Source organism: Falco punctatus, assembly GCF_963210335.1.
Source record: "Falco punctatus genome assembly, chromosome: 4".
NCBI lineage: Eukaryota > Metazoa > Chordata > Aves > Falconiformes > Falconidae > Falco > Falco punctatus.
Genome location: NC_137583.1, coordinates 69,332,476 through 69,356,044, shown reverse-complemented (window position 1 = coordinate 69,356,044; position 23,569 = coordinate 69,332,476). Strand labels below are relative to the sequence as shown.

At 41.4% G+C, this 23,569-nt stretch overlaps 1 protein-coding gene across 2 annotated transcripts in view; it reads left to right on the top strand.

Annotated features, from left to right (window-relative positions):
• Positions 1 to 23,569, top strand: part of GPR158 (G protein-coupled receptor 158) — a 209,874-nt gene that overhangs the window by 178,531 nt on the left and 7,774 nt on the right. For both annotated transcript variants that reach the window (XM_080384638.1, XM_080384637.1), the window contains exons 7-9: positions 5,111 to 5,349; positions 17,481 to 17,619; positions 21,617 to 21,722. In XM_080384638.1, the coding sequence (XP_080240764.1) occupies positions 5,111 to 5,349; positions 17,481 to 17,619; positions 21,617 to 21,722 (484 nt within the window). The remainder of the gene's footprint in view (positions 1 to 5,110; positions 5,350 to 17,480; positions 17,620 to 21,616; positions 21,723 to 23,569) is intronic.

Genomic DNA, 23,569 nt, shown 5'->3' with positions numbered 1-23,569 from the left:
GGGGATACCCTATTACCTACACTTTGATTTATTGCAAGTGTGGCATGAAGGAATTGAGGTATTTTGATATGTGGCCAAGTTTGCTGGATGGGAACTCTCAGAAATATTCATACACCCAAATAATTGCCAGAATTTCTTTTTCTAGTTGTTGTACCTTTTCACTGGAATTGACATGATGAATATGATGCAGGTCTTTGTCATGCTGTTGATGCGGCACAGCTCTCAGCTCAGGTTTGCTCAGGTTCAAGAAGATCAGACTCAATAAAGCTAAAGATCACCCTGATTTCAGTGAGTATCTTCTTCAGTGCTGGACTTCATGTCTGTTCTGTGTGGAGATCTTGAGAAATCACTTGGGAAGTAGAGAATGACTAATTTGGAGGCCTTCAGCTAGGATATAGTTTAGAAAGCTGTTCATTTCTATCTCAGGTGGGTTTTATCCGTTCCAGCCAAGAGCCAGTAACTGGTGGTATGAGTACATCTAAATATGATTTATGAGGTCTTGGGCCTTAAGTCTTGATGTTCTTTCTTCAGTCATCTTTCCTGATGTGGAAACAAAACCTGCCATCAGTATTTGTGTATGTGTGTGTGCCTGTGTGGGCTCTCTTTCGTATTGATATGGTGCCATACACGTGCCATCAGTACCTTTTCGCTTTTAGTAGAATCACATCTGTTTACAAACTCGAAGTAAAGAGTGGCATGTCCACTGTTACTCCGGAAAAAGCAGGTAAGATGTAATCCCTGCACCATAGGAGGGCAATATACTTCATAAGAGCTTGACCCATTATCTTTCTGATGTAGCTTTTGTATCACAATAAAAATCATCAGCCTGGAACAGAACAGTTTGACAGGATGACTCAGTAAAGCCACAAATGACAGATGATAGAAATAAAAAATAAACAAACTGTGCCAGGTCATTGCTGTCAAAGCAGGATCCTTCACTTGTTCCTGCTGTTTATGCAGTCAGCCAGTAGTTTGGGGGCCATGTTTTCTGTTTGCAGGACAGATTATTGATATGACATGAAAATGTAGTATGGTTTTCTTTATTTTCTAAGACTGTACACTACATCTTAGTGCAGAAGGATGTAATTTCTACAGCAGCAGCCACATGCTTTGCTTGCTGTTTTCAAGCTGGTGATCCCAGCCAGTCCTGTGTACCAGCATGCTCTGTCCCCCTGCTTCAGATCCATTTGCAGCATCACTTCTCTTCCTGGCTGCTGGGCTTCCCTTGGCTCTCCAGCTCTCAGTGTTTTCAACCAAGCCCTCCCCTTGTCCATTTTTATGGAGCCAGACACCCCACAAAAACCCTCAGACCATATAGCTTAACCCTCCCCAGACCTGATGGTGCAGCCAGCAGTTGGGAGTTGCCTGCAGTGGTCTCCAGGCAGTTCATTCAGTCTGTACTGTGCCTGCTGTTTACTCTGTAAAAAGGATGGCTATTGCATATCAACTTTAATGCTGTCTGTAGGTCAGAGCTTTGCTTGAAGGTAGCTGTATCTTCCAGCAAGGCAGGTAGAGCACATTGCAGTGTACTCTCTGATCTGCCTGTAAACAGAGCTCATGACACGTCACTGAAAATGATTGTTTGATTATCCAACAACAGCACGTAAAAGTGGGTTGCATATGCTGAATGGTTTTAGCTGGGAGAAGTGCTGGAATATGCTGAGGAAGATGGTTAAGTTTCCTCTTCTGCCTTAGATCAGAGACCACATGAATCAAACAGTGCCCTAAAGCTTCTACTGTGTCGCTGCCTCGCATTTTTGGGGTAGATGGGGCAGGAGGAGGAATCTTCCCAGTTGATACTGCCTTACTTGATACTCATAATTAAGCATTAATTTGCTCAGGGATTTGAGTCTAGAACTACATCTGTATTAATAAATCAACTAGCATCAGAGAACATTGCTGAGTGCTGGAACTCTGTCCTCTGTCCTGCTGAATTGGTTTAGTGGTCCCTGGCCTGGCCTTGGCCAGTGCTAACTTGAATGCTCCCAAACCGTTTCCCAGCATGGTTCAGGAGCTGGCACAGGCCATTGCAGCAGGCAGTTTGCATGCAGCCGCCCTGTGTTGGAGTGTAATAGCATAGATGCCAGCTGTTCTGTGCCGGTTGGCATTGGTGCCGGGGACAGCCCTGGGCATATTGGATTTCCTAGTATAGATGCAGCCCACCAGCTCCACTTCTTACCTCCCTGTGAGAAATCTCTCTCATTTGTTCAGTACCTAGTTCAACCCAATATGTAGATAGAGAACAGTGCGAAAAAGGGGGACTGAGCGTTGTCTGTCCGGAAGTCAGGGCAGGGATTTGAACCGAGAACTCCCCAGTTTTGTGATGGAGGGTGCCAGTCATTAGGCAATGCGTGTTTAATGAGGCAATTTGGTCTCATATTGTGGCAATTCAACTTTTTTGTGGTGAACTTTGATAGCATATGAGCCAGAGGTACAGTAAGGAAAATGACCCTCCAGCCTGGTGACTAGGCATGCTCTTGGGAGGGGAATCTCCTGGGCACTGGCCTCTGCTTTGATACGTATTCAATAATACATAGGAGATGAGAGAAGATGGAGCACGTCGGCCAGCGTTGAGGCGGTGAGCGATGCAAGTTTGGATTCACATTGCAGTAGGAATATGAAGGGATTGCAACTCTCAAGCTCATGTTCTGGTTGAGTACTTTAATGCCACAGCCTCTGGAAAGGAGATTTTCAACGCTACAAATCCAACCCAGCATTCCTTACAGCTTCTCAGGAAAAAAAAATTGAAAAAAAGATTTGTAAATGTTGTGTTACACGTAGGCCTACATGTCCAAGGCAGTTGTTGGGAGCAGACACTTATTTTTGTGAAAAAGACAAGAAAAAAAGAAAGGTGGTTTGATCTAGATTGGAGGGGGTTTGACTGCTGTACTGCAAAATGGTACTTGTTTCTCTGTGCTTAGATCAATAACATAAGGGCAGCCCACTCCCCTCCCTTAGAAAGCTGTCTCAAAATCAGCCCTTAATGACTTAGTGCTGGAAAAAAATGTAATGGTCCTGCCTTGTTATATCCTGAAAAGGCTCACATGTTGGCTTTCAGTAGAATCATCAAGAATTGGCTGTGGAGAGCCAAAAGACAAAGAAAATTAAAGTTTCTAATAGTCCTCAGCTGCTTAGTATGATTTATCTAATTCTTAAACCTTCATAATTGTACATGATAAGATTTTTCTCAAATGGCAAACTATAGCTGTGAAAAGATGCTTTCCAGTTCACTACATAAAGAATACCTTTTCCTTCACTTCAGAGAAGCTAAATATTGATCAGCATTCACAACAAGGAAGAGGAAAGCCTTCACTTACTGATTTTTAGTCTTCTATAAACAAGGATTTACCAGTGCTGCCCTGGAACAGCAGTGCTGCGGCTGAGCAGTGCAGAGGGAATTTGCCTGCCTTGCCTCTGTGGAGTTTTCTGTCTGTCGTGTCTGAAGTCTTTGGGAAGCTGCTTCCGACATAAAACACTTAGCATCTGTAAAGGGAGAGCAGAACATCTATCAAACATGGAAAGATCAAAAACTGTGACTCCCTGTGGAGTAACCATTGGGAGGGAAATAGCTGAATAATGTCGAACGTATTCAGATCTCTGACTTCACCTAATGCACACTGTGAAGGCTGCGTTTGTAGTCAAACGATGATTCATTTTTATGGATGTGGAAAAGCTTGCGTGCTTCTGCCCTAAAAGACACTGCTTTATTATTTGAGAGGCAACGCCAGTTGCTTCCGCCTTCCCTTAGACAAATATAAGCAGAAGTATTAATCTGGATTGTGGGTTTTATTTTTTCTAAAACGGCAGGCCTGGCTGTGGAATGATTTGGGAGGTGGCTTGGTGCTTGAGAGCTGACAAAGGCATTTAAAAACTCAACTTTCTGAAAAAAATCAAGTTCCCTAAACCTCAGTGACAATTTGTCCATTTGTAGATATCAAGAGTAATCACTGGATGCGCTCATGCTTAAGAGTCAGGAACCACTGTGGTTTGGAGGACGAAAATCACTGAACTAGCTCACTTCTTCGCTTTGAAAGGCTTCTCACCCAATCTCTAAAGTAGTCTTCAAACTTCAGCCCATCTGCTTCTAAAGGCTTGGGTATGTGGAAACCGCTGTGGTAGCCTTTCCTCACTGCCCAGCCTCAGTAGCTTGGCAGGGCCACAGCAGAAGCACTGCAGTGGCATTCCCTTGGCCCCCTTTTCTCATAGGAGAACACCAGGAGAAGGTCAGATGCTTCTGGCAGATCCCATGCTGCAGGCAACACGGAGAGAGAGTCTGCACTCTGCAAAGAATCAAACTCCTCCCTATTCCTCAGGCGACCTCTTCAAATTTTGGTTGCCTTGATGCTCTCTGCAGGACCTTTTTGTATTTTAGCAGGTGGTGATGGGTATTAAATGTAGGTGATATTTCCCTGAACAGTTCTTGGTGGGAGTAAACCTATCCTAATAGTAAGTGCAAATATTTTGAAAGTGTTACGTGTTCAGTGGCTGTTACATGTTATGTGTGCCTGACATATGATATGGCTTTTCTTATGATGGTTCTGCCCCAGCTCAAAAAATATGTTGTTGCCTCTAAACAAGTCTGAAACCACTTAATTAGCAAAGCGCCTTCCACAGTTATTTCTATGTGGAGTAGATTGTTGTCTCAGAAGCATCAAATTTGATGGGAAAAATATCCAAGAAGTGCTAATGCTTTCTCTGGAAATAGCACGATGGGGATGAGCAGACAGCCAGCATCAAAACAAAATGAAATCTCACGCATGTGGTTACTATTTTATGGAAATGACCTTCCCTTTTCCAAAGACAGGAGTCTTCCACTGGGAGCTGGAAGGTACAAAACAGCTTGATAACACAGCATGTGAATGCGTGTCTCTAACATAAGCATAGCTAATATTTTCTGTTACTGCTGTGTAGCACTCTCGGGGCAGCAATCAGTTCCATTTAAATACGATGAGTATGAAAGTAATAATGTTTCAAATTTCACTCATGTACATACTGTTGGGGAAAGAATGATGTTTTTTTTTTATTAATCTGATAGTGAAATAAAATGAAAATCTAATTCCTGAAGCACTGCCAGTGCTCTTCTTAATTCTGCACTGTCTAAATTTTTCAGGGTTTTGAAGGTATTCCTGTCCCGAACTGCTCAGCGTATTCCATACATGACAGGTGGGCGAGTTATGAGGATGCTGGCTGTTATTCTCCTGATAGTCTTTTGGTTTCTCGTTGGCTGGACTTCTGCAATAACCCAAAATTTGGAGAGAAACATTCCACTCATTGGCCAAGGGCAAACATCTGACCACCTGATCTTCAATATGTGCCTCATAGACCGCTGGGATTACATGATGGCTGTTGGTATGTTCATTTTCTAGTTATCCTTAATTTCTAAAATAAAGCTTTGTTGCCTTTTCCTTTTTGTTCTTTTAAAATATCTTAAAGTTTTGTCAGACTGCCTAGCACATGAAAAACTTCTAGGGAAATAAAGTATCAGCATATATGTTTTTCAAATGGGCAAAACAAAATATACTGAGACTTCTATGACTTTCAAAGGTTTGTAACTTGGATTGTAGTAATAAAGTGGTGGGTGCTCAAGAAATTTCATCTTTGAAGACAGAAGTTATCTACCTCTTTTAGACTATTAAAGTGAGAAATTATGGCTAGATTATTGGAGGTTTTTGCTTCTGCACCACAGAACTGGGCAGAGCTCTCATGTATGAAGAAGGAAAGAATTTGCAAGATCACTCATTCATAACCTTACAGAAATTAGTATCAAAGTAAAGGGAATAGGAAATTCACATCAAATGCCCCAACTTAATGTATTTGTTAGATCTGCTCTCAGTGCTTGGGACAGGCAGGAGATAAAAAATTACACCCTGCAGAACTCATGTCAAGGAGAAAAATGACTCATTTTTGTTTCCTTAATTTTATAACAGACAGCGGATTCCCCGTTCCAGGGTTCAGTTATACAGTATAATGTGCTTCGTCCTGATGGCCAGACAGCTTCGGTGCTTCTGCATCTAGAGCTGCTGTTTCTAGTACAGCCCAGGTGTGCCACCTACTACCTCAAATACATCAGTGTTTTGAAATCTGAAATATTTCCCTGCTTCCCTCATGAATATCCCACTGACAGAGCTCTGCTGCTGAGGATTAGGGAGAGATAACAGTGGCACCTCCACATGAGAGTGCAGATGAGTGGATGGATAGAAGCAGCCTGGGGGTATGAGGAGTGCTTTCTCTAAGAGTGGTGTACAGAAAGCCAGTGCATGGTAATGCACAGCAGTTTTAAGGGGCAAAACATTGCTCCTAGCTTCACCAAGGACTTTGCATGGCTCTAAGGTGCCCCTGTGCTCTGTTTTTCTCTCCTTCGTGTAAGATCTCAGAGGCAGTCAGGCACACTGGCAGCCCATGTGTCAATATGCTCACTGGTAAACCATGCAGAGAGAAGTATGGAGTATGTTTTGAAATCTGTCTCAATTTGGGCCCTTTTGGAGGGGTGTGCTCATAAAATACAAGTACGCTTTACAGTAATGGAATAGAACTATTGCCAGACATGATGTAAAATTAATAACAAAAGAGAATGAAATGCAAACACTTGATGATGTCATCTGCACTAACCCATTTTGCATCAAATTGTTACTGCATTTCACAGTCAGTACTACAGTGTAGTTTTAATAAAACTTTGATAGTTTTATTTGCTTATTTGTTAGTTTTGATAGTTTGATAGTAGTGGTTGTTGCACAATGCAAACAAATGTCTTTATTCCCTGGATTTTATAGCTATGGTAGTATAGTGATTAGCAACTCAGATCTTAATACTAATCATGATCAATAGTGCCTTTTTGGTAAGAAATTGCATAAGTTGCTGTCTGTCTAGTGTTGGAAAAAACAAGGATCATTTTTTAAGGTATATTTACATTTAGAGGGGGTTTTACTGTTTTTCAAAATACACTCAAGGGCAGTAGAGGCAAAGCCAGCTCTTGAGCCTGAACAAAATTGGGAAGAATTTCTTATGTTCTGTCATTTTGCCTTCTTACCCAAACTACCATATAAGCAGAGTCATGTTTGTGCAAGTCTTCAGTAAACTGTGCAGCCATATTAGTGGTACCAGGAGATGTACATCTGCAGGTCTGTACTAACATGTGCGTGTGTATATATATGTATTTAGTTTTTATATATATATTTGTGTGTGTGTATGCACTTCAATTGATGTTTTTAATTGTTAATAGCAGTCTGAAAAGCTTACAGACAGTAGGAACTAGGTCTAAAATTCAATGATTTCATCTCAGAGATATGTCAGGAGAAATACCCGTAACACAGAACCCCTTTTAGTCCTATAACTGACAGGGAGCAGCTTGCAAAAGATTCTATGTGATGATTTAATTGATAGATTATGATACTTGATTTAAAATGCTAGAATAAAAATGCTGGATGATAATTTATGAAAGGCTTATTTCATTTAATTTAGTCAGGCATCGTATTTTATATAAAACTAGTGACTATTTTGGAATATATTCTGACACCTGTAGCCCTAGCTGGAATACCTCCCTGTTTCATTCAGTTGTCAATGCTTTACTGAAATGCAGAAAGGGAAATTTCAAGGTCACAGATTAGTGAAGTGAGAATTAACAAGGCTCTGTTAGAAAGTTGTAATGAGATGAATCCTTTATGCTACTGGAGATTATTGGAGTTAGGATTTATGAAGCATTTTCCACACTAATCATGCTACTTAGGCTCTATCTCTGGAGGCTTTTATTATGGTGAATGTTTTATATTTGTATTTCCATTAAGTTTAAGAGGATGCTCTCTGTAAGGGAAGTAGGGACTTAGACACAAAGGCTGTCACCATTTGTAGCATTGCCTCTGTACTCTGATACGCTGATGAGAAAAAATAATCATTCAGTAAATCTGATTTTATCTACATAACATAGTGTAAGTTAGTATGCATTTTCCTTGAGGTTGGATACTTGTGGGTTACTTGCCTAGATTCTTTTATTTCCTTTGTGTTTGTTTCTGCATCACTTTCAAGGTTGGGGCATCTGTCTCATTGACGAGCCGTGGCTGTTTCGACAATCCGAGATTTTAGAGAAGGACCTGAGGGCTTGAAAATGCCTTTTTCTATGGCCTGAATATATTGTATACATCTACCTGTCACAAACAGATTCCAGGTGGGGGAAAAAAATCAAGTGATAAACTTTGGGTACCTAAGGACTTGCAGGGTCACAAACCAAACCATTATTCTTTGCCCTGAGGGAAAATCATGTAAGTGAAACAGATAGCAGACAGGATTTAAAACAACTTCCCAGAAACTGGGGGAAAAAAAAGCAAAATTATAAGTTTAATGAGCAAAGCCCTAGGCAGGAGGGAAGAGCAGGCTGAGAGATACATGTGTGCACAAACACAAGTAAAAAGCAGGGGTGAAATCTCAGCAGGTGGATGTTCCCGGCTCCAGCAGGGCCAGGGTTTCACCCAGCACAGACAGGGTTTGAACTATAGTTCTTAAAAATCCCCCCAGGCCTTCTGTGTGTGGTTTTCAATGTTTTATTGAAACCAGAAGTGAATGACAGGTAGTAACTAAGCACAGGGAGGTGTTTTTCCCCAGCACCTGTTTGATTCCCAGCTGGCAGGAGCTGTGCTGCTTCCACGCAGCTGGCCTGAGCTGCTGCCATAGCCCACTAATCGGTGCGTCATGCTTTGGGTCTTGGGCATCAAGAGGATTTCAAACACAAGGATGCATCATGATTACTGCGTGCCCTCAGCCAGGGAAAGGAACAAAGTGAGCATTTCAGACTGTTCCCAAAAGAATTTCCTCCCACTGTTCATACGCTGATACTTAACATGTATAATCTTTGCATCTAAAGAGGGCATGAGCTGCCAGGACAGGCTCTGACAAATTGGGCATTAAGGCTGCCTATACAGTTTTGAGCTAGGGCATTGTAATACAACCTTATGAGGCCCTTTATTAGATTTTCTACAGGCCTTCTGCTGTATTCAGTGAATGAGGGAGTATTATTTCTCTTTGTAATCCCCATTTGATGTGGCCCTGTGCCATATTCAGGGTATATTGTTCAGAGCACCCAATGAATAAAGAACTGTTTCCAAATGGGCGTTTTTAAGCTGTGTTCTCCTTAGCATCGATGTGCAAAGATTAAAGCCAAAATTGTCAACAGTAGCTATCCATTTTGAGTGTCCATCTTGAGACATCTAGGGACTGGTTTTTCAGAGTTCTGTTTATAGCCCCCTCTGTGTGAAAAGCACAACCAGGAGGCGCTTGTTAGAATTCAGCACTGATGAGGATCTGGCTTCAGTCTCCACATTCAATACTCAGAAAATGTATCATGTAAAAATAGTGATCACTGGTGAAAAGCTTATTCTAAGTGACAAGACCAGGGCTGTATAAAATATTTGCAGCAGAAATAGGAAAAGAATCCTGTTTTACGAAGATGACTTCAGCTCTGTCCCTGTCCTGTTTGTAACCCACTCCTCCTGCCACCATGTACGCCTCTTTTGTAGCCCACATCACCAATACTATGTGGTTTATGTCCCTCGTCTCTAGGATATGGTAAATCTGGAAGAGGTATGGGAAAGAGCAATGAAGACGATGAGTGGTGCTGGAACCCTCAAGCTGAGCAGTTTGGGTTGCATTACCCTGCAGTAACGTTGCTTTTTCTTGGAATCCATTACATATGTATTGGGTTTGCATGGCTAGGTTTGGTAGGGGGGGGCTACAGGGGCAGCTTCTGTGAGAAGCTGCTAGAAGCTTCGCCCATGTCCAATGGAGCTAACGCCAGCTGGCTCCAAAATGGACCTGCCACTGGCCAAGGCTGAGCCCATCAGTGATGGTGGTAGCATCTCTGGGATAGCATATTTAAGAAGGGGGAGGAAAACCTGCACAACAAATTGCAGCTGGAGAGAGGAGTGAGACTGTGAGAGTAGCAGCCCTGCAGCCCCCCAGGTCAGCGCAGGAGGAGGCAGGAGCAGCTCCAGGTGCCGGAGCAGATTCCCCGGCAGCCCCTGGTGAAGCCCACGGTGAGGCAGCTGTGCCCTCAGCCAGGGAGGTTCATGGTGGGGCAGATCCCCACCTGCAGCCCACGGAGGACCCCACGCCAGAGCAGGGGGATGCCTGAAGGAGGCTGTGACCCCATGGGAAGCCCGTGCTGGAGGGGAAGGTGTTTCTAAGCTTTGGGTTTATTTCTCTTTACCCTACTCTGATATGAATGGTAATAAATTAATTTCCCCAAGTCGGGTCTGTTTTCCCCATGATGATAATTCCTGAGTGATCTCCCTGTCCTTATCTCGACCCGTGAGCTTTTCATTATTTTTCTCCCCCTCTCCATCTGAGGAGGGGAGCAACAGAGCGGTGTTGGCGGGCACCTGGCACCCAGCCAAGGTCAAACCATCACAGGTGAAGATCTGTAGCCTTCATTTAGGCACTATTTCTATGAAGTATTTCTGCTAAGGAAACCATATTTGGGTTGCCTTAGCTGCATGTTTATGCACTGGGAAATGCCATATTTAGATGCTTCTACAAGCCACTTATGGGAGGGGATGGCTTTGGGAGAGACTGGAAGATGCTCTGACTTCTTGTCTTTGCACCACCCTTTTTGGAATCCACTTCTTGTACTGCTCCAAGTCTTTCCAGCCCTTCAAAAAGTACTTTGGATACCATTGGCATTTGCTTGCATTCCCTTTAAGATGTGAGAGAAGAGGTCCCACACTCAGCTTGCTTTCAGCTGCTGGTGGTAGATCTTTCTGATCCTCTTTCATCCACACGCAAGTGAAGAGGGTGATGGGGCACATGGAGACAGAAGAGTGGCCAGCTGACTTTAACAGTGGGCTATGGAAGGAATGAGGCAGGACAGCACATCTGTGTCGAGGAAGGAATAAAACCGTAAGAACTAGAAGTGCAGAAATTAAGGGAGTCCCTAGAGGCTGTAGACCTGAGTGCTGGTATATGTTTCATGCAGTGAGGCACACAGGCATGTTACTCACACTCGTCAGCGGGTATGTCTCCACTGCCAGCAAAAGCCATCTCTAGGTCACCCTCAAGCCATAGGGCCCACAGATCGTGTGTCAGCTTGTCCCTTGCGTCACTTCAAGTAGACCTGCAAGGCAGTCTTGTGGCTGTGTGTGGGATGGAGTGTGCTGTGCCCCCCACCAGCCCCTGGATCCCTGCTCTTCTCTCTCAGCCTCGCACAGCCACAGGCCATGGAAGTTCTGGTAGAAAAATAAAGTCAGGATTTGGCACCATTAATTCTTTCTCCACACATAGGTCTCTATATTGCTGTGCCTAGCTAATTAAAATGATGCTGAGATATGGTGAAAGAGACAAATAAACCTCTGGTAATTTATATTTTGCTAGGAATAACTCAATACTAAAGAGTTCTACATGTAATCACAGTTCATTGAAATCTATGAAAATCCTTTCAGTTGAAGAAAAAGACTTCTATGAGATGGTGCAGCTCTCCAGGTGGGAGATTGGACGCAGTGAGGCAGAAAGAGACTGCACTGGCTGGCAACACAGGAGCAATTGAGGACACAGTTTTTCTCCTGTTTTAAAATGGTGCATGCTCGACTCCAGCTGGCACCCTGAGTGAATGAACGGATGGAAGAGCCGTGCTTCCAGATCTGCAGCTCACTTAGTTTTAGTAAAAGGGATTTAAAATGTAGACATTAGTCTGATGGAATGAAGTGTAATGGAGAAGTAGATGATTTGTTGTAGCTCTGTTACGGATGTAAGTAGAGTTATAATCAGTAATTTGTGTCCAAAACCTGAGGAAAAAAATGGTTTAACTGTTGAAACAGTACTGTTTTGCCAACAGTGCCAAGTTCAGAATACCGAATGAACTTAGCCAAGTTGCAGCTGTAATGAGCTTTCCCTTATTAGTGCAAGGAGAAGAGGCAGAGCGCATCACTGTCTCTGGAGAGCATTGGCCAGTTCTGGGCTTACAATGGTACTTTTTAAGCAAATGAGTGTGTTCAGACATAGAACATCATACAGAGTCATGAAAACGGGCTTTACTCTTTCAGGGGTGTCTTCTTTTTGCAAGTAGCTTTTGGACAGCAGAGTGCAGGCGAGCACAGGGATGGGTATCCTGGCTCCAGGGAGCTCCTTTCAGCAGTGCTGCCCACAGCCATCTCCACCACAAGGCTGGCCTGAAGCAGCACAAGAGGAAGGCATTTCTGGCAGGGTAGGAGCACTGTGAAGCAACCGGGACAACCTGAAATAACTCACTTTTCTTTCCCAACCGTGGCGGGAAGGAAACTCACAGTTTAGGATTTAAGCTTTTCACAAGTGTGGGTACATTTATTTCTGTAGTCATCTTGGTGTGGCAGGGTGGAGTTATCCCCGTTTTACACAACCAGAGCTGAGGCACAATATGGTCCATTTAATCTGGGTGTCCATTTTGCAATGCCTTTGGCTCAGTTACAGAGCTTAATCAAATCTCTGTATAACACGTTATGTATGGTCTCACTGGCTACAAATACAGCCCTGTGTGCTTGGTTCTGCTGCAAATCACAGCAAAAATGCCTAGGCTGGCACCCAAATAGCAAGAGAAATGCTCTCTGGTAATCTCTGCAAAGTTTGGCTTGGGTGGGGACTTTTTTCATGTGCACAGGTGTAGAAGAATTATAGATGAATGAGGCAGGTTAATTAACATTGATAATATACAGCTGTGGGCTTGCTTCAGGGGTGGTGGGTTGGCTGATGTGGACAAGGTGCAGCTGTGGCTGGTTCCTGCTAAGTAGTTAAATAGTTCTAAGGGATGTGGAAGAAGAGCACTGGATGAAGAGAGACCTAGAAGAAGGAGAGGGAGGTGAGAGAGAGCATGTACCCCACACCCCGCATGGAGGAGGGGGCCTGGATGAGGAGAGGCTGGCTGGAAGAGGAGCCCCGAGAAGGAAGACTGCACGCAGCAGAGGCAAGAAGCAGGGTGGGTTGGCCTGAAGAGGATGCAGCAACAGCACGGACAGTAGATGAACTGTTGAACCCTTGTGGGGGTTGGTGGCTGTGCTGGGGCAGGGTGTGGGAGCTACTTGTTGGAGTTAACCTGGTGTGGGATGGTATAAAAGCATTGTTGCAGCTGGCTAGTTTTGATAGTGCTGTGACACACAGGAGCTTGAGGTACTAAGTTAGAATTCAGTTGTGCCTACGCACAAGAGCGCTTGTGCACTTTCTCCTGCAGCCTTTTCTCTCATTCAGTAGATGTCTAAATGTCACTTGCATAAATTACAGGGCCTTCTTCATTAGCCAGCCTTGATTTATCTCTAGGATTGCTCTGTCAAGTGCATTGAGTCTGGTCTCTTAAGAAATGATATAGTTAACTGAAGATTGTGTACGCGAAAGAGAGCAAGTTAAGGAGGCTGCATATGTGGTAGTGTTATTGTGGTGCTGTCCAAGTCTTAGAGACCGCAGAGCTGTAGAAGTAAGGACGAAGTACTTTCTGAAGGCCTCTAGGATGAGCTGGTGTGTAAGCCATGTTCAAAAATCCAGCTTCATGTTTCTTGATTTTTCGTGTTTCCTTATATAATCTTTGCTGTTTTGAATCCAGTTTTTCTTACCTCTCCAGAAGTCATGCCCTTGCTGCCTTTACTCCATTTGTCATCTGTGAGTGTTCTCTTCGCTTTACCCACTCAAGTGTAAGGAGGCTCTCAGTGACTCTTCCAAATCTTGAAAGAGAGGAAGGAGACTTTGGTCACTGCTTTCAGTTCATCATGTCTTGCTTTGCAGTTCTGTGCAGTCAGGCGAAGTACCAACATCTGCAGGGCAGGCAGTGAGCAAGGATATGGATTAACACAGGAATTTGCTTGTACTGGGGGTGGGACAGGTGGAAGCAGGTCAATGTGACACAACTTGGCTAATGGACACTGGAAGAAAATGTCACAGAGACTGTCTCTGGACACGGCTTTGCCTTGTATGGGCTTTAAATATGGAAAAAAATAATTTGCAACAATCAACTGTGTGTTTAGTAAAACCTAATAAATATATTAACTTGGATCTTCTGAGGAAGTTTTGAGTCAGTAATACTGACCCCGAGTCTGTCCTTTTCTATACAGCAGATACATATCACAAACTGTGAACATATATCGCTGTCCCTCATTATCAGAAGTTGCAGAATATGAGCAATAGCCAAAACAAATCCGAAGTGAGCAGACGTGGCACACTCTTAGTTGTAACAGGCCAGTGGCATCGGGCATGAGCCTGGTGCAGTGCATTAGATGACCATGCTGAGTGTTTCAAAATGCTTCATTTTCTAAAAGCATGATGGGCATTGCAAGCAAAAGGAAAAATCGTGGGTTTTGGACACCAAAGAATATAACTAAGCATGTTGATTAGATAGTGCAAAGACCAGATTAAAGGTTATATGATAAGAAATAAGCAGTGACTAAGACCTATTTAAAGATTAATTCATTTATGCACATGACATATTGAGGTCACATTATGTTTTCATATCTACATGCATTTATGCCTTTAAATCAATTGTGCCTTTTCTCACTCTGTGATGTATCAGAGATTTGCACCCGAAATCTGAATGCCTGGTTTGTACATTACAGAATAGCTACTGCAAGTTTTTTCAGAGCTCTTTTAAGCTTTTTTTTTTTTGCCTTCACATTTTCTGTCCAGATAGCTGTTGACAGCTCTCTCTCCTAGGAGTTCCCATCATTCTTCAGAAAGGGAAAAGGTGTTTCTTGTTCTTGTGCTTAATACACAAAATGGTCTAATTTATAAGCCTTATGATGAATCGTACTTAAAGGAGCAAGATCATGTGTTTTGCGCTTTGAGTTTGGTTTTGGCAGGTTTGCAGTATCCTAAGATAATCCTTTAGTGGTCAGGAAGTCACCCTTCTACACCAGCCTTTTAATGCAAAATGATTCAGCAAGCCAAATAGAAATTTCTTATCACATCTCAGATTTTAATCTTTAAAGATATTTGGTGCAAAATAGTCACTAGTGTGCTATAGGCAGAACTAAGACCTCAGAGATGAGTGGCACGTAAGAACCTTGCTGCATGGTGGCCAGACATGTTCTGTTATCCGATCTACCTATTTGAAGTTAGTTATATCTGTGTTTTTCATTGGTGTAATAATGTGTGACCTTATTTTATACTGAGAAACCAAAAAGGCCATATAAAAAAATTGCAGCACAATTGTATAACACCTTCAGATTTTTGTTACAAACTGCACTAACAGTCTGTAGCTAATTATATGAACTTGATTTCCCTCCTCAAGCACAGCTTGTACATGATACATTTAAGCTGTGTAATTAGTGGCTCGGATAATAAATTGGTTTTCTATCAGTCTGTTTTGTTTGTTACTGCTAATGCAATTATTGTAATGTTGGGCTTAGCAAGTATAGGAACTCTGTTATTTTACCTTGTGTTTTAAAAGCTATTTCCTATTTGTGTTGCATACCAGATGTCACACTAATTATTATCTGCAGACAGGAATGCCAACTGTGCTCTAAATATAAAGCTTTTATAAAAGCATTATGCATTAAATGGTGCAAGCTACTGTTATGCTCCAGTATATTAATACTTTGAAATCTCCCTTTGTTGTCTTAGGAACTCCTTGTAACTATGATTGTGAAACTGAAAACTATGAAATTTTCAGAACTGATCAGATCCAGAGATCAAATGCTACCTTCATTCCTGCTTAGCCCGGCTCATTGAAAATGTTTTTTATTATGGAGATGTGGCTTTTTCACTTACTGTCTGAGATACCTGTATACAAATCTGTAAACAAAATAAAATTAATTCTTGTAAATCTTCAAACTTAGAGCAGATTTGTTCTAAAAATAAGCAAAATTTGGCCCACACTCCGTATTTTAAGTAGGAATTCCTTCAGCACGTGGAGTTTTATACATGGATTTTCATCCTTTTAAAAGCCCAACTTTTTCAAACTCTCAGCTTGTGCTAACACTTATAACTGGTGTTTTCAATCAGTGAGAGACTTGATGCTCTTCTCGCTTCAGTTGAGGAAGAGAAAGAAGAATGGACCAGGGGTAGTTTAGTGGAGTATGCCTGTTATTTCACAATTAGCTCATCTATTCAGTTCTGCTGCTATTGTTGGGGTTTTTACTGCAGGTGGACTTTGGATGAAAGGCAAAAAGAGAGGAAATAGGCTCCCTGGCATGTTCTGGGGAATACCTGCTGAGCCATATTAGTAAGAGTTTCCACAGAACACAGGACAGTAAGACAGTGATTTGGCTTTAGCAACCTCATTCTACCCGTTTTCTTCTTTTCAATTTCTTTTAAATCAATACGGAGCAATTAAAGCTATAAGTTGCAGTGCTTTTGAAGAGCAGTACATTTCAGTGCCATGGTTCTTGGTATGCAAGGCAACTGCACTTAAAAGACAAAACTCAAAAATGCTAACATTTGTAAAGGAGCCTTTAAGCTTATTTCAGTGAAGCAAAACTTGTATTCTACTTGCTCAGAGAAGACTTCAGGAGCAAGATGGATTGGGAGGTCATTCCTGTGTAGGTGTTTTTAAGAAACAAGAGTAACAGGCTTCACTGGTACCATATCTACTTACCTAGGAATGAAATGGAAGTGGGCACACAGTTTGCCCACACCCGGAGTAGGGGTCTAACACGGAACCACACGCTGCTGGATAACACTCAGACGCTTCCAGCCATTGTTAACCCAGATGGCAAGGCAAGCGGGACAGGCACCAGCTCTACTCATAGCTAGATGGCAGAGCTGTGGAGTTTTTTCTGGGAGTTTATTCAAGATGGGTATGAAATAATTTCATTTGTATCAAAATCAAAATGATGTTGCAGCAGACTGTCCAGTGGAAGCTGAAGTCGAAGTACGGCTGGGTGCAGATGAGTTAGCCCTAACAGGATAGTTTACACTGATCCTGACCCTTTACTCTTTTCTTCCTTTATTCATTTTTCTCCTAACAGAGAGAAACACATCATTTGTTATAATTACATTAGACCTTCAGAAATGACTCATCATATTATGGGCACCAGCAGAATTCACCATCATGAACAGAGGAGGTTTTTTAACCCCAAATATATTCTTATATCTGAGTTATAAACCTTTGAAATGATACTGTTGTCTTAAAAATCTTGTAGTCTGGTAGTAGCACCAGTATCTGCCTCTATTACAAGAACCAGAGCTACAAATAAAAATTCTTGTTGTCTTAAGTGATGTCAAACTTCTGTAGAATCAATTTAACAAGCAAGCAAGACGTTATTAGACATTGTCTTAAAGCTTGTCAATTGAAAAACTGAAACACCGTGAATGCAAAGGTTCCTGATCTCAAAAAAAGAAATGCGTGAAATTATAACCAAATGTATCATGTACAGTGACGGTATCTGAAAGAGTTTGAATACCTGTGTGTCTACATATATACATGTATGAGCATATATTGTCTTTGCATAGATATTCACACATACAGAAGATACTATAATACTTCAAATTTCCTTCCTTTTTTATCTATAAAACTAATTGCAAATTATTTCTTTTTGTTCTTCTCACAGCTGAATTTTTATTCCTCTTGTGGGGTGTTTATCTCTGCTATGCAGTGCGGACAGTTCCATCAGCATTTCATGAGCCACGTTATATGGCTGTTGCAGTTCACAATGAGCTCATTATCTCTACTATATTCCATACAATTAGGCAAGTGATCCATAGATCTAGTAATTAACTATTTATCTTTCAGGTTTCATATGGTGCAACTTAAAATGGGTGAATGTGATAGGATGCATAATGGCAGGTCTCATAAATATTTAATTCTGCATAATTAAGTGATTATTAAACTTAAAACTGCTCCCATAGGATTCAAGAATATGTACAGTCAACTTGTTAATTGTATAAACAGGGTTTTTTTCAGTACAGCTAGCTGATATGTTCTTGGATAAAAGTTCAGTATATATGATAAATTAGATATAGCAAAACTATTGTCTGTCTTCAGTCATCTACATACTGCTCACTGGTTTGTATCCCTAGAAAAACAGCAGGTAAGAATGTTGGTTTATATGAACTTTTGCTGGTGTGTAACACATTGGTGAGATGCAGCGCTCCGTTAAGATAACTGTAGTGGTTTGTGCATGAAGCATAGTGTTGTACATGCTGACATAAAAGATTGTTATGCATATGATGCTGTAACAGTAATGTGAAACGTGTTTCTTACTAAGTTTATAATGAGCTCTACATTTCATACTTCTAAATTACCAGAGTAGTAATAAATAAATAAATAAGGGTCTTTGCCAGAGCTACATGAAAATTTTTATGTCGTCCCTACAGAGTACCCTGTAAAAATGAATTGGTCCTACAAAATTCAAAATAGCAAGATAACATGAATTTCATCTCATCCTGTAAAATATTCTTACGACTTTCTTCTGACATTCTCACACCTTCCTTTGCCTCCTGACAGACCTGATCTACTAAGATTTATTTTTTATTTCTTTTTTACATTGCTCTATTGACAGTTCAAATACTCTTCTCTGTTCCTTCATCTGTCTTGGAACTCACATTTTTCTCTGCCTTCTTGATGTTTGCTTCCGTGAGGCATAATATTTTCTGAGTAAACATCAGCAAAGCCAATCTTTCATCTCTGTTTCTTCCAGGTGCTCTTTTCCCTTATCATTGTTACAAAGTTCACTGCACTTTTCAGGCTTGCAACTTTTTGTTTCCTTCACCTTCTCCTAACCCCATATCTCAACATTCACAAACTCAAAATCTTCTTTATCCCCAACAAAAACATCTGCAAAAATGTTTGAAGTCTGTATTTTATAGAAGCATTTTTCTTTTCATTTGTGATAGATATAAAATTCAGTTACAATAGTTTTGAATTGATTATAACCAGTATGACAGCTTCTCAGTCAAAAATGTCTCCCATTAATTAATTATGGTTCCTAAACCATATTCTGGGCCATATAGAAGATATATTTCGGTGCATTAGGAGAGCTATTACATAGGCTGCAAGTTTCTTTTAACGATAGGAGAGGATGAAAGTAGTCTTGGATTAAAGAGAGGGGCAAAGGGGGAGATATGGCAGTATAATACATGCCTTCTGAAGGAGACACAAAAGCATTAGGTCTTTGCATTTATCCTATTGAGGATCCTGTTCCTTCAGCCTAAGGTCTCCTGATCTTGTTCTTACTTCTTTAAGGAAAAAAAGTACATTTTGTATTGATGCTTTGCCCTGTGATACAAGCTGGTTTGCTGAAGAAATACAATGAACTGTTTAGGGATAGGAATGAATATAATGTAGTGGAAGCACATGATCCCTCTTGAGATTACGTCTATTTCTGTATACACAAGTCTTAATCCAGTCTCTTTGAAGTTCACATTTTTACATATTTTTTTTTTCTTCTGTCTTCCCCACCAAGTTCTGGATGTAACTGAAAGAGCTGAAGTGTAAGACTCAGATTTATGTGACATACCTGAATTGTAATGAAGTTGAAAGCACTGGAGCCTTGAAGGACACCTACTATTACAAGGCAGCCGTCCAGTCTGAAAACTGTTGAAGTTCGTATAAGATTGATGTTAGCACTAAGTAAAACCTTGAACTCTTTGCATTTTGGTTTCCTTTAAAAGTATTCTTCCCATTTCAGAAGCAGAGGATTCTTGATTATCTTCAGCATATAAGATCAGCGTAGCATGAAATTTCTGCATTGCTTTTTCTCTTGTATTACTGAGAAAAACAAAATTTATATGGAAAAAAGCTCATTTGAATATAACCCCCATCTCTGCTAGGTCTGAATGGTTGCTACAAATGCTTTTTTGCTTTCAGGGATGTGGAGTGGCTACCTTAATCATGGAAGGGTTTCACACATAAAAACAAGGAAAAAGCTTTCACATAATATGAGGATTGGAGCTGTTAAGGGTTAACAGAATCTGGTGGGCATCAGGACCTGGGAGCTTTCTTCCCTCTCTGATAGATGTGGCTGCTGCTGTTTCCATTCCTTCAAATAGGGGCACAGTCCTAGGTTCTCGATTCTGGAGCCAGTCTAATATCCACCTTTGGGGCCCAAAGACCTTGGGTCTTCCAGATGCAGGTCTCCCGCACGCTGGCTAGTCCAGCCTGAAGTTTGCTCATGAATTGCACATACGTATATGCACAACACAGAGAGTGAGATCACATAGACATCAGGAGAATAATTTAATGAGAAGATAGGAGATATTGCAGTGGTCAGGTACAGGGCTCAGTCAGCGGCAACTTGCTTATATGTCACTGGCCCCTTTTACCCCTGCTTCCTTCCATGCTTGTTCTCCTCCCATCAACCTTAGCCCCTCCTTGTCTTCTCCCAAACCAACAACCCACCTCTCGTTACGTCTTTCCTGTTGGTCCCAGTTTTGCTGCATCTACACTCATGGCATTTCTGGTATCATTAGCTAGGTGATCACTGACATGGTTACATCAGTACCGCTGACCTTGCAAGTTCTGCTCCTCCAAAGGCCCCCCATGCTCCCTCAGTTATCTGTGAACTTTGGCCATCTTTCAGATGACTCCCTGTGAAACCTTGCCATCCCTAACAGCACTGTCTTTGACTTCTGTTCACTTTTCACACTTTCTTATATCCAGTAGTTTCTCATGTCATCTGCGATAGTCTTCACATTGTGTTCAGTTAGCTAAACCTCAGGCCTGAGCCTCCTCATTTCCCTGCACACCTCAAGATCTACATCTCTGTAAGAAATAATTACAATATTTCATTGTGCTTATGAAACATTTAATTTGCAAAGTATTAAACAAGAAATTATGACTGTATTATTACGGCATATAGGCCAGTGTTTAATGCCAGACTGTCTGTGTTAACTAAAGCTTCTGCAAAATGCACATCTGTGGACTTGGATAAGTTGCAAATGTCATTTCTATCTGAATGATTTTTGTAATCCTGCAAATTACAAGCCAGTGGTACATCCATTCATCCGTTGCATTGCTTGCCATTTCTATCTTTGGGAGCTCACTAAAGCAGATAAGCCAAGCATGCTGCAGCCAGCTTTAACTGCACCCCTTGTTCTACCACTCTTAGAAAGCTCAGCAAGGAATTGATTTGTTTGGGAAGTTCAGCCACTCATTTCCTAGCATTCGCAAGGCTCTCGGGCCCTGCAGTGTTGAGCTGGGTGGTCCTGCAATCAAGACCATTTCTCTGCTTCCCACGAAAATGCATTTCAGTTCAGTTCTCTTTGGTGGCCTATCAGCCACACTCTGTAGCTGCGATCTATGGATGTCCTGTGTTTATGAAGTGCACTGCAATTTGTCGCAGTACACATGCTTACTTAACCTAAAATCATCTGTTCAGATCCTTAATGTATGTAAGCTACCATAAGACAGTTCAGGCCAAAGAAGCTCTGGTGATATAACCCATCCAAAAAAGACAGCTAAATAGCATGAGAAAGATGGAATAAGTGATATAATTTAAGGTCTGTTATTTCTTTTTATATTTTGTTTTGGCTTGTTTTGTTAGTGGTTGTTTTTCTGAGTTGTTTTGAAATTGTAATACGTAGGTAAAGCACATGGATGCAATTTCTAGTCTGTATGAAAGCAGTACAGAGCAAAACCAGTTGTGTTTGGCCTCTCATTCAAAAGAAACCTAAGGAACATTAAACATGTTAAATCTAATGCACTGGAGAAAAGGCAGTGAATTGCAACCCTGACTTTCGTTTTCAGATTCATTCTTGCTTCAAGACTTCAGTCTGACTGGATGCTGATGCTGTTCTTTGCACACACACACTTGACTGTGACAGTCACTGTTGGGCTACTTCTGATCCCTAAGGTATTCATTCAAGTCTCCTGTCTCTTTTTCTTTTGCCAAGACCAAGGAAGATAAGTGTTGTCATGCAAAAGCAATTCTGTATAAAAATAACAAGCAGCTGTTAGAGAAGGAAGATGTAAAGTTTGAATACGTTGCCTAAAAAGCAGTGTATTTTTTTATTTTAAAAACTCTTCTACATTTTTAAAGATTCTTTCAGCTTTCAAATTCCAGGAGTTTAAAGTATTGAAATTTTGACATGATTAGTACAAGAAGGAAAGAATTCTGCCTAACGATGCTTATTTCAGGTATTTGGGTGACTATGCTGCTGCCAGAGTTAGCTGAGATCAGGCAAAGAGTTTATGTGAGGGGACAGAAAAACTGGAATGGATGGCTAAGTAAAACTGGAATGAAGAGGTTGGACTGGCTGTGAGATAGAGAGGTTGGGATATAAACTTGGCAGGTGTTACAGGCTGAAGAAGGAGAGCCCTTTGCGAGTCAGAGCCTGGGACGGACAGACGCTGCGTACCAGGAGGGGATGTGGTCCATGATATGGAGCCAGGAACAGTGCTGGGTAAGAAGATGGCTTGTGGGGAACACAAGAAGATGGAGGATGACAGGAGGCAAGCAAGAGAAGAGAAAGTGCTGCAAGCGCTGCAGCACGCCTCCCATCAGGCACTGGGAGCGAAGTAACAGTATGTCAGTCTCACCAGGGGCTGCAGAACCACAGGCAGCTCCACCTGTCCCTAGCAGAAGTCCACAGGGTTTGAATGGAGCTTTCTGCTTAGCCAGTACCCCAGCAAAGCAAATGGTTTTATAATGGCTTTTGAAATGACCAGTAGTATTAATCAAAAGGTCAGGAGTCAAAGAGAACAGTAAAGGTGAAAGCTATATATAAAGGAGTAACATTAAGCGGTTCAAGTAGATACAATTTCCAGGTTAATGAAGCTGCTATTCCGATCTTTTGCCTATGTGTCAGAACAGGGCATGCTGGTAACTGTCAAACACACATACATTAAACAGTCAGAACAAGGGAACACAGTGATGCAGCCTGAATACTGAATGACCTTGTCTTATTTTAAATTACTTTTCTGGTCTTTAGCACTAGTCTTATTTTCTATTTTTTATTCATATACTTTATTACGTATCTACAGAGATGTCTTTCCATGTTTATTATCTGTTTATTATTATTATCTGTGTAACACTGCACAGACTTTTCTTCCAGCAGACCAAAGAGTTCAGGGGATTAAGAGAATGTTCATGAGGTTTAGTTCCATTCATAAAGTCATGAGGCCAGATAACTGTGTGGACAATCGAAACTATAGTTGAGTGAATCAATATGAATAAGAAAACAGCTGACAGCCTCTCTCCAGCTCTTGATCTGAGCATTTGCTAAAATTTAGAAGAGAGAAATTAACTTGTCTCATTTTTCATTTGTTTATTTCTTCTGTACGTGCCCCCACCCTCCCCACCCACCCCACCTTTTTTTTTTTTTTTTTTTTTTTTTGGCACCCTATCTCTTCCTTTTCAGGGTCAGGATCTGAAATGGGAGAATTGCTTTTTGCATAATTATTAAACCGTATGGACTATAAAATACAGTCTTATGGTTTTAGCAGCCTAATTGGAAATACTGGCTGAAGGTCTATTTCCATACTATCTTAAGTTAAATGCAATTTAAAGAGTTCAAATAAGTATCAAAATAAGTGGGTTTTTTCTTTATGCAATTATCTAAAATTTTTCAAGATAAACTATCATTAATAGGAGTTCCTTCGATACAATATTGATATTCTATAAGACACTGCCAATGATGCCTATAGCTGGTGTTTCAAGTTCAGAAGATCCCAGGAAATCCACAGAAGGATAATTGTGCC